This window comes from Struthio camelus, chromosome Z (genome assembly GCF_040807025.1).
Source record: "Struthio camelus isolate bStrCam1 chromosome Z, bStrCam1.hap1, whole genome shotgun sequence".
Taxonomy (NCBI): Eukaryota; Metazoa; Chordata; class Aves; order Struthioniformes; family Struthionidae; genus Struthio; species Struthio camelus.
Genome location: NC_090982.1, coordinates 58,273,221 through 58,284,799, shown reverse-complemented (window position 1 = coordinate 58,284,799; position 11,579 = coordinate 58,273,221). Strand labels below are relative to the sequence as shown.

The 11,579-nt window shown below is 39.2% G+C and overlaps 1 protein-coding gene across 8 annotated transcripts in view; it reads right to left on the bottom strand.

Annotated features, from left to right (window-relative positions):
- Positions 1 to 6,883: 6,883 nt before the first annotated feature.
- LOC104144886 (hyaluronan and proteoglycan link protein 1) overlaps positions 6,884 to 11,579 on the bottom strand; it is a 67,536-nt gene continuing 62,840 nt past the window's right edge. For all 8 annotated transcript variants that reach the window (XM_068928528.1, XM_068928529.1, XM_068928531.1 and 5 more), the window contains one exon: positions 6,884 to 10,740. In XM_068928528.1, coding sequence (XP_068784629.1) covers positions 10,451 to 10,740 — 290 coding nt within the window. In that variant the 3' untranslated portion in view covers positions 6,884 to 10,450. The remainder of the gene's footprint in view (positions 10,741 to 11,579) is intronic.

Below are 11,579 nucleotides of genomic sequence, written 5' to 3'. Positions count from 1 at the left end.
TTAATACTTATAAATAGGCACTTATGAAACAGACAGGGAATCTTTAAACAGCAGAACAAATGTTATAGCGCTATAACAAATTGTTGCAACGAATCCTTGCTGAAGACTTCTCATTAATAAACCATTACTTTGCACTTGGGAAATGCGGTAGGTTTATTAATGTGGACTTTTAATCCCTGCCGTTATGGAAATATTTAGCAGTATTGCTCAGTTGCTCGATCTTGGAGTTTTCATTCATAAGTCTAAGTCATGTTTCCTAGATATAACTTTTAGTCTAGCTAAATAGAGTTTAGGTAAAGAGTTTTATAAAAGTGTTTATGTTGTTGGCATAGTTTAAATGGACTTCTACTTCAAAGTTAGGCTGAAATGATTGCCTGATCTCTAATGGAAGTGAAACTTAGAAAATTATGCAAGAGTACAAATAAATTTCTAATTGGTCATGGCCTTGTTTTGAGCTGACACCTGTAAATTTTGTCCCCAGTGCAGTCACAATGGAGACCGTTACCACGTGCAGGTAATCGCAGTTTTGTGGGGTACAAGTTTTTCCAATTTCTTCTGTGTAGATGGGTGAGGCAGGGCCATGTTGGGTCATGTGAGGGATGAGATGCATCTGATGTGGGTCATATCTCCAGGGAAAAGCTATCATCACATGGGGCTTTAATGGGGTAATACACCTTTGAGCAGGGGTCTTGTAAGCTCACGTGGAGACAGGAGGCTGAGGGGTGTGTGGCTGTATGTGTAAGGAAGAGGCTACCCCATGAGCAGCGGTGTGCAAGAAAAGTCCGATACACATCTTGCATGCAGTGCACAAGTCCGGGTGTATGACACCAGAATCTCCGTTTCATTTTTGCTTTGCTGTTTTGCTTTTCTGTCAGATATTATTAAACTGGAATAGTCTGTAATGTTTTTTATGGTTGCTAACAATAGTATATAATTTTTCTTGTCTTTCTATTTTAGGGTGGATTTGCAGAGCTGAGATTTTTGGTGGCTTTCTTTAGGAGCAGAGCAAGCTGGAAATGAGATCATAACAGATTTGTTTCTGATGCCTGGCTGGGTCCTTATCTGCCACAGTTTCATTGCTGTAATACTTGGTCTCTTTAGAAAATAGGAAAGCTGGCCCTGCAGGCTGGACCTGGGTCTTACTCGGTAGGCAAAACTCTTTGTGAGGCTGGTGGAGATATGATTAGGAATTGCCAAAGTGTCTCCCTGGGCAAAGCGCCAGCAGGTTTTAACCCAGTGATCGCTGGACACGTGCTCAAAGCTTTCTTTTGATATTGATGCTTTTCCTAAGGTCTTGCCTTTAACTTTCTTATTTGGGGAAAGTTATTTAGAAAAGTATGGAGAAGGCTTTGCTTAGTCTCCCAGATACTTTAAATCTGTTTCTAGCTGGGAAGCTGGAAGGGAGATTGTGTTCATCTCTGAAAAAAATGTCAAGGTAGCTCAAACTCAGTCTTGTAACTGTCAATATCTTATAACGCCAAAAATGATGGAGATGGAGAAGGGATTTTCTTTTTAGAACAAACTGAACATGCTGCTGTGGAAGAACACATCTGTCCTGGAGGCATAATGAATAATTTAGGATTTTGCTATGGCGCAGGTGTAAATTACCATTGAACACCCCGTTAAGAGGCCAGTGCTCTGTAGCATCAGCTGACATCCACAGAGCACACATGTGCCTAATGTTGCTAGGCACCTGGTGTGGCTGTGTGATGGAGTGCTGTGTGGCGCATCACACTCCTGATCCTGCAGCATGCTGGGGCTGTGCCTTTGCCGCTGTCCTTCTCCCCCAGCTCTGTTCCTTGTCTGTCAGCACTGGCACCCAAAGGGCGCCTGCACGTGGCCAAGGAGGGGAGGTCTTGTCCTGTTGTACGTCTCCTGATGGGGTCCGTGAGGGACTAGGATGTTTTTTAGGAAAAGCAGAAAAAGTAAGTTACATCTTAGCACCAAATCAGGTGAGAGAAGAATTTGAAAGGAGGCCCCTTGTATTACAGGGTTATTTGGCTGAGTGCCTCAGGTTATTTTATTTATTTAATTTTTGGGAGGACTGCAGTAGTGGTTTACTTGACTTCCTGAGGTTCGGATTAAGTCTCACTTCTTTTCCTCAGCAGCTCCAAAGTTTCAGCAGCTCCCTGTTCAGTGTGCTGCCTCTTCTGGAGCAGGTTATTCAGCAGTTCCTCCTCCAGGCATTGTAAGGGGGATAAGGAAAAGGCTAGCTTAAAGCCAAGGCCTTTGCTTGAGAGCAGTGCCTCCAAGGTGCACACCAAAACTCAGCATTGCAATATCTGCTTCTACTGTGAATTTAGCCCTGGTGTGCCTGCTACCTCTCATGGAGACAGGCTGATGATGTGGGCTGCGCTGTCACCCAAGCATGGCATAAAGCAATGGAAAGGGGTGGCAGGGTTGGTATATTCTTGGTATAGTTTTTGTATTGTAATACATTTCACAGTGCAGGTGCCGACTCTTCCAAGGATTGCTGGTTGTGGTAATGGCTAAGAATACTTATTTTCATGTTTGAATAACAACAGGGGTGCAGATGTTCCCAGATGTGAATCCTGCCACAGTGACCTATGTTAGTGAGCCGCTTCAGAATTAATATAGTGTATTGTTGTAATGTATTGACCTGTCAGGATACACTGTTATAGCTACATCTCTATACTAAAGGACACCAAAAGATAGGCCTATATTCATAAAGGATTAAATTTAAGCAGCAATAATGGAACAGTCCATAGTGAAGCCCACAAAGGTGCTCACATGTCTACTCCTGCACAGGGCTGGCAATACTGCAGTGTTGGCAGGGCTGAGCACCTTGATGACCCTCGTGCAGATGTGGCTGTTTGGAATTCAGCATCCTGCCATCACCAGGCTTTGGAAAAGGTTCGGATAGACCCATTCGGTGCCCCTACTGTTGTGACTCCTTTTCCTTTAGCTGTATTTCAAGCAGAAGCAGTGATTCAGCTCTCTATATCCAAAGGAAACACTTAGGCTTTATTTATACTGGCAAGCCTGGGATGGTTGCCAGTTTCTAGGTTGGGGTTCCTGCCCTGTATGGAGCTGAGTCCACCTCCTGGAAAGGCACTTGCCTACCTGCATGCCTTGGTTTCTGCAGGCAGGAATGCCTTGGCTCAAAGGATCTTATGGCACACCATGGCTTGGTCCTTAACGTGAATAAGCAGGAGACTAAGTCTTACATTTATGCCACAGAGCACACTCCTCTATTGATACATAAACCTAAGCCCAGGAGAGGCTTTCAGGCTGTGAATTCTGCATTTTCTTCTGTGATCAAGCTATCTAAGGGCTCTTCTCTTCAGCATTTGCTAGCTGAAGTGTTTCTTTCTCAGTTCATGCAGTTGCTGTGAGTCCCAATCTAAGGGATTAATTCTCCCCATTAAAGGACGATCTTATCCAGCAGTGGGCACTTACCTTCTTGGGGCTGCAGAACTTCCTGTGAAAGTGCCCAAGTCCCTGTGTGAATCTCTGGCCCTAGTTTCTGAGCTGTTAGGTTAACATTATACAGGAGATTTTTTTTCTTTTCTACACATGAACTTGGATGTTTTAACAGCATTTTAGAAATGAAGACAATCCAAGTACAAATTTGTGTTGCTAATGCTACTGACCCTCCATGTTTTAAAATTCCCACTATTACCTTACTTAAAAATATGCTAGTCTATGAGAAGTACCAAATTCCCTCTGAAAAAGCTTGATAGAACTCCACCTACAATTAATATTGTACAACCAATTACTGCATTGCTACTGCAACTTACACCTACCTAAGAAAAGCCTTTTGAAGAATGCGTCACAAAATTGGCTAAAAATAATCAAGTTCATTTGTACTCTGGATGGTGTGGAAACTGAAATGCTGAAAGATGTACAGGAAAAATAAATATTTTGTGTTCATTTTAATTAAGTATGATTTTCAGTTGTATAACTCATCTGAGTATTATCTCAAAGAAACTCGGTGTTTCTTTTGCACGGTGTTTCTTTTGTAGAGTGTATGAACAAATGATTTTCTTTTGCCAGAGTAGATAAAGAATCATATGCTATTTTTAGAAATTCTTAAATCTGGATACAAGTTTTCTGGACAAATTAAGCCTTGAAAGTCATGTTTTAAAAATCAGAAAGACAGTCTTTCCTTGTGCAATCCTAGATGCATTCATTTTATGATAATTATTTTTGAGATAATTTGATGTTTGGAAAAGCAGTGAGAACTGAAATCCTTTTTATAGCTCCGTGTTTTCTAGTTGAGGCCACTCTTGGGCATTAGGATATCACCTTTTGGTGTGAATGTGTTACTATAGAGTGAAGAAGCAGAGAAAGAAAAGAAGGGTTAAAACATATTCTGAATGTTAGTTTTGTGCTGAGTATTGTATTTTTTCAGGAGTAAAGATCCCAGCAAACTCCCTTGAGATGAGCTGGTGCATTAAAGCTTGGCTATACTTGATTGCAGTCAGCAACAGCACAAAATCTTATTTTAACTGGCTTTCCAGACAAACAGTAGTTGGTGCATGCTAATAATGTTGTATTGCGTTGATAACTAACGGAAGAAATGTATTATTTTCTATAACGAATGGACAGAAACCGGATTACCTGGATCTTAAGGAGCTGATCAGGGTAGAACCACTTGATGAAATCAGTGGTTCATTAGTTTTGATTTGATTACTGATTTGGAAACTGACTGTGGAGGCTTCTCTAATCTTTTTTTTGTAGTGCCATTTTGAGAGATTTTGTACAAATGGTTTTAAAACATACTTTTAGGATTACCTAGCTCTAAGACTTTTGCTTTGATGCCTAGAGTTAATGCAGAGCAGGCTGTATCCTTCATTCATATTTACATGCTTTAGGGCATGTTTTGGCATGCAAGGTTGGGCTCTCCAAGTTGGAGTCACTTCAGAGCAAAAGCTGTAGGGCTCGATGCAGTGTATTTAGCTTGTGTAGATGTGCAGCTGTCTTAAGGTGATGCAAGCATGTTCTGCCGGCAAAAGGGGCACTCCTATCTCCTTTGTGCTTCTGACCTACAAGCAATCAGAGCAAACGCAAAGCCTTTCTGCTCCGAAGGCACCAGTGGAGCTGCAGTGCCTCGGTGCTCCTCGTGCTCTGCTGTTTAACTTCCGCTTGCCCATAGGTGCAAAAAAATGTTCAGAAAAATGAAGTAGAGTCATTCTCAGACCAGCAAATGTGAAGCTACCTACTATTATTCCTTTGTTTTTCATAGTTCAGTATCATTATTAAGATTCTACTGAATCTACTATTCTTAGTTTGCATCCTTCTTCTCTTCTGCCTCTTCCCCTGCTTTTTCAGGGCAGTTTTCTTGTTAATTTTATTGTTTCGATTGCTAGTGAAAAGTATCTAAATCAGGAGAACAAACAAAGAACTAAAAACCCCAGAAGACGTATGTGAATGTCAAGAAAAAGAATAGTCACTGATCTCTCCTATTTGACAACATGAATTATAAACTCATTTTATACTGGAATTTTGAAGTCTGCCATCATCAGAGGCAGCCGTTGATTCAAAAGCCAGTTCCATTAAAATGAAGACTGGTTCATTTCTCTGCTTCGTGTTTGAGTTGGAACTTAACAAATTTGAAATCTGATATCTTTCTCCATTTAAAAAAATCACCTTTTATTTTTTTCCAGCTATGAAGGAAATCTGAATGAAATTAACTGGAAAGTGAAGGGTGTCGTGTAAGTACAGTGAACAGCAGCACAGGAAGTAATGAGCTGAAATCCCTTACAATGTACCTATTTAGCTAAAGGATAAAAAACAAGCAGTTCTTATTTGATTAGTATGAAGGCCTACTCTTTTGGGTTTGTTTGAATTAAAACAAAAGCAAAAAAACCTATCAAATACCCCCTGGACATACTGGAAAGCAAACTACTGCATAATTCATTAGCTTAGTCTCATGTTGGGACTGTTGTTATTAGTCAAACATTTGCCTGCCTCCAGTACAGTACTGAAGAAATAGATGGACTTTACATTTTACTCTGTAATGGCTTTACAGATTGAGACAGTCTTAGACAAAAAGGGGAAAAATATTAGACTCAAAGGGCTTCTAATGAGAATTTCCTACTTCCAGTTTGAGGCTTGATGAAGAAAAAGAAGAAGTGTTACCCATATGAAAACTATTTTAACTAAATTGTTAGAAAATAAGGGGAGGTTCATCTCAATCACTTATAAATTATAGTATAAATTTCCCTTACTCTGAGTGAACAGGTTTTCTAAGTTCTTTTTCATCTATTTTAAAACATGGATGATATACTGGAAGTTTCTAGAGGATTAATATTTCTCAACAAAGTGGTGGTCTCTCTATCACTTTTAGGGTTCGATGTCCGGGACAGATGGGTAAAAGAATGAAGAAACAGTGTGATTATAAGAGGCTGAAAATCGGTCCAGTGCTTTGAATAGCTAATTCTTTTCTTGACAGTAGAAATCTTTCTTGTTGTACATTACAAAGGGGTGGGAGTTGTGTGCTTTTAGTTTTTAAGACCATAAGATTATAAAAGTAATTTTGTAATTTTTTCCCATACATGAAATATTGTTCTTCATCCAATTTCTAGAGATGCATATGCAGAGTGTAGCACCAACCAGGAAAAAAAAGGACTTCCTTATTTATATTTTATTTTCTTTTGGAAGATGGGAGAGAAAGCAAAATAAAAAGTGGAACTTTCAAAATGCTTCAAAGAAGCATAAATCAAATGCTTTGGAATATGTTTTTCTTTACTGTAAATCATATCCATAGAGTAGACTCTCCTCTGCCCCCTGATTTGTAATCACTTTATTTACTATGGCAAAGCAAGTATTTTCTTACTTTAATCATTTCCTTTTCTATTTGTCTTTTCTGGGAAAGAAATAGAAGAATGGCCGATCAATAAGAAAAAATCATCATATTGAAAAGAACAACATGATTTAATTGTCATTCACGGGCATTAAAATTCAGATACATTGTGAAATACAATATAATGACAGAGCACATGAATTGATTCTAATGATAGAATTTTCTCCAAAGAACAGAAAATAGCACAGACTTTTATCCAGTTCTTAAGCTGCTTTTAAAGGTTTTTATCCAAGCACCTGGCTAGCTTATTCAAAAACTAGGAAACATCTTGACCTTTAATATTATAAAAGGAAGTGGAATCAGTAACTGTGAAAATAAATAAAATTCATGTATTTTTATCTATTTGTGCCCATTTCTCAAGTAATCATACACTTATTTTTTTTAAACCTGCTTCCATTAGAGCTATTTTTTTCATACAGACATATTGTCATCAAACTATCCCATTAACTTTATCTATTATAATAATATATAATGTCATATATCTATACAGTGATCTAAAACTAGCCTGTTCCCAGATTGGACTATTGAACTTTTCCCAAGTAATATGAGGAATGTAAAATCACATCCTGAGACTCCATTACATGAATATTTAATTCCGAGTAAGCAATGTCTTCGGTGTGAACTCGTAGGTGAGTAACTGATAAATTTGGCCACTTGTGATCACACTACAGCTCAGGGTTGCTCCAGAGGCCAAATTCTGCCTTCTGCTGTGGCCTCCTCATGCTGCCAGGTGGGAAGACCTGACTGCTGGGGTTTCCCCGGAGCTGAGGGGAAATGGTTGGGTGGCGAAGAGCCTGCTCAGCCCCAGCCCGAGTGGCTGGTGACCCCCAACGTGGGCACGTGGCTGGGGCTGTGCGCCTGTCCGAACTGGAGATGGCCTGAGATTGCTGTAATCCAGGACCTGACCAGTCATCTCTAGCATGTAACAACGTTTGCGAGAGGCCAGATTTTCCATTGCCACAGCACCTGTGGTCTAGCAGCGAAGGCGTGTTAGCCAGCTCTGAGAACGGGTCAGATGTCTACGTTTCTGGCACACTGGAGTTCTCAGTCGTGCAAGAGATGTGTCTGCGTGAAACCCTGTGAAGTTTTCTTGAAGAGAGGAGGAAAAAAATCTCCTTGTGTGTCCCTCTACCACTGTGCAATAGGAAGACTGTGCAATCTCCTTTGGATCAGGCAGATCTTGGGGAGGAGAGAGCCAGCTGCGTAAGGGGCTTCGCTCTTTACAGCAGCTCAGGTTCTAAGGGGGGTGGCAACCCCTCTGGGATACTCCTATGGCTTTTTTCATCCCACTGCCTCCCTATCTATGCACCAGAGGTGACTAGGAAATACTTTTTCAATTTTTTTCCCAAGGATTAGATGGGGGAGCAATAGGTATTCCTCTTGGTTGCAGTACAGTCTTTTATATCCTGTTCCTTCTCCAGCACAAATATTCTCCAGTCCTCTTCCCCCTCCTGCTTTTTTTTTTTTTTCCCAAAGTGTTTGCAAAGGCTTCTGAGTGGTCCAGGAAAATGTGTGAAATGAACATTGGTTTAAAAAATGGCTGATGGGGGAAGCTTATATGGGTTTTGGGGCTTGACCTGTGACGTATCTTTATTTATAACTAAGCAAAAGACTTTCAAGAAAACCTGACTCCTAGTGGATTTTTCAAAAGGGAGTTTTGGCACTGAGATTGCTTCATCTGTACAGTATAAGCAAATATCCATATTGGCAGCAACTCAGCAGGATGGAGATTTGCCTCCGAGCTCGATGGGAACGAACTCCAGTGTAATACCTCTCGCACTAGGGTAGCTTTCTACTACAATCCTCTCATATATTCTTCACGGTTTATCCAGAGTTTTACAGTGGGACTGCAACCATTTTGAGAAACAGATTTATTTACTCACGTCCATGGGAAAGTAACTACACAAAAGCATTCATGAAAGCATACCAGTTGTGCCCTACTTGGATAGTACTCCTATATCTCATTTAGATATGGAAACAATGGGAAGCTATAAAACTTTATGTAATACAAATATTGGTCCTCTGAAATCTTCATAGTCAGTAAGCACAGAGTAGGAAAAAAGCTCTAAGTTTTTAAGTGGTAGAACCAATACTGGAGAAGGAATTTCAAAACTGCCTAAGAGATTACTCAAGACCAAGATGTTTTTAATCAGTGGCCTCTTTTTATTTATTTATTTATTTTTGGATATCCAGCTGGAGACACTGTAAGTGGAGTAGATTTTCAGAAAGCCTTGAGCACCCACTCTTTTAAAACTGGTTGCAATAAGGTATCTGAAGATGAGCACCGAGAACTGCTGCATCCAAAATAAGTTTGCATCAGAAATCCAGATTCCCTCAGTTTGGCATTTAGGGAGGACTTAGTGCTTTAGGCAGCTCTGAAAATCCTAGGCACTGTGCGCAGTGCATGTTTATCTCTGACACTGGCAGATACAGGTAAACATATTCCACCTAGACCATTGTGGAATTAGTGAAATGAAGAATTTCAATAATTTTCCTGTGAAAATTTTTAACTAAATAATTCTTCTAGATAAAAATGAAATGTAAGAGAGGAAAGAAAGTGTTTTTTCTCCTCTAAACATAAATAGATGGTTTCAGCTTCTTATTTAATAATCTTGTTATAAGACTTTATCATTTTAATGTTTTTCCCAATGTTTATTCTTGTGATGTGTAAATAGGAAAGAAATATTAAATATTTGAATGTTCTTTCATTAAGACAATAACATTTCAAAGGCTAATGTAAAATCAAGCTGCTAAAGTTTACAGTTTTTCTGTCCAGCAGTTCATTTATACAACTGCCCTGAGTAGATGCTATATGCTGCTTAGCAAATGGCCTTTAAGAGTTTAAAAATAACTCAGTAAAGCTACTCAAAGGTAATACAATACTTCTCAGGTATCTTTAATGTGAGTTCAGAAGAAAACAGAGTTTTCTCATTAGTTAATTATTCAACCCCTCATCGATGTTTTATAGACAATAAAAACACAATTGAAATGTTCAGAATTGTGCTTGTTGCTATGTATGGGATCATGAGCTTTTTTTTCAGAAAGGCAAGTTTTTAAATGGTTAAACATGCCCTATTTTGGTGGACTGCTTTAAATGTTGCTTTTATTAAATTGTGTATTGTTCTCATTGGAAAACAGTTCCTTTCTTTTTTTTTTTTTGAAAAACCTCACTGACCCTTTATTAGCAAAAGATTATCTTCAAAACTGCAGATATAATTAATTTGCGGTATATCTCAAACTAGTACAAATGTGTAAAATTTGTGCTTGTAAAAGCTTCTGCTTTGAGTAGCCTTACATTCTGCAAATGAGTCCTAGCAATTGTCAAGCTCTATTGCATGCCCCATTCATGAAAAGTATGGGATGATGTAGCTTAAAGAATTTGGCTCTAAAGCTTCCTTACCTAGAGCTTCCATTAAATTATATTAATTTAAAATATCTATGGAATGATACTTTTACAAAAATATTAAAAAAAACAAATTAATGGGTTGGGTTTATGAAAATGACTCTTACAGTAAGTAAAAAAGGTTTATCACAGTTTTGGTAACTTGCATGAGTTCATATCGAAAAAGAAATCTTTCACATGTTCTTAATGAATTTAAAACTGTTGTGCTCTAGGTATTTTCAGTTGTATGCTCTGAAACAGTAGACACCATACAGCTTGTGCTTTTTATCAGGGAAACCTACAAAGCGAACTGCTGCTTCATTAGGGCTGCAGCGTTTTCTTGGCCTAGAGATTGGGTAGCGGACGCTGCCGTCAGCCAGCCAGCCAGCGTCACAGCGGTCATATCCTAGCAGTTTCCAGGCAGCAAATATCTGGCCAACTTTAGCAATCTGTGCCCCATCCTTCAAGCAAGCCTGAACAGCTTCATCGTAGGTCAGCTTGGTTGGGTGTATTAGGTAGTAAAACCGACCTATCAAGAGAAAGGAAAAAAAAAGAATTATTAGTGACATGGACAAGATGCTATGATAAAGATGGCTTTTAAGGAGAAACGGGGACGTTCACTGCAGAATTTGACTTGTTTGGGACCATGTAATTTATGCTTTGTGCTGTTCAAATATTTTAATTTTATGTATAGTGGGTTTATAAATAATAGAAGCAAAAAATACACGTATGAATTCATGCTAACTTAGCAAGCAAGGGATCCCCACCCTCACTTCATTCAGTTGTAACTGAACTGTTGTAATGCATTTTTATTTTGCCTGCACAGGTAGAAAAATAGAAAGAAAAAGTTTAAGGAAAAGAGATGATGGAAGACACCCTGGGATTTAAAGGATGGCTTGAATTCTGCATCTGGCTTTAAGGTGAAAGATGCATTTACCAACAAGGTCTCTGTGATTTTCCAGCAAAACCTCTGAAGAACCCTATAGACTTCAGCCAAAACACGTCTCATACGGCTGTTGCTTATTGTTAGAGAAGGGAAATTAGTTAAATGTCTAAAGTAGTATAACTCCACATTATGCTTTCAGCATAAATTAAAATCCTTACGAATTTTCTTCTCAGAAGCACAGCACAGTAAGAGCTGACCTTTGGTAGTGTTTGGGTGAGGGTGGCTAGAGGTAACACATGCAGTTTTACTCTTTGGCAAGGCGCTGACCTTGTTTCTGATTAAGTACAAGCACAATCTAAAGTTTTTCTGCAAGAAAGCTGAGATACTGCACAGCTTCTCAGAAGCAGAGTTTGAACCTGCAGTAGATCAAAAACATGCCTGTCCTAAGTCTTCATTACCAGAGTCAAAAACATTTGCAGCGG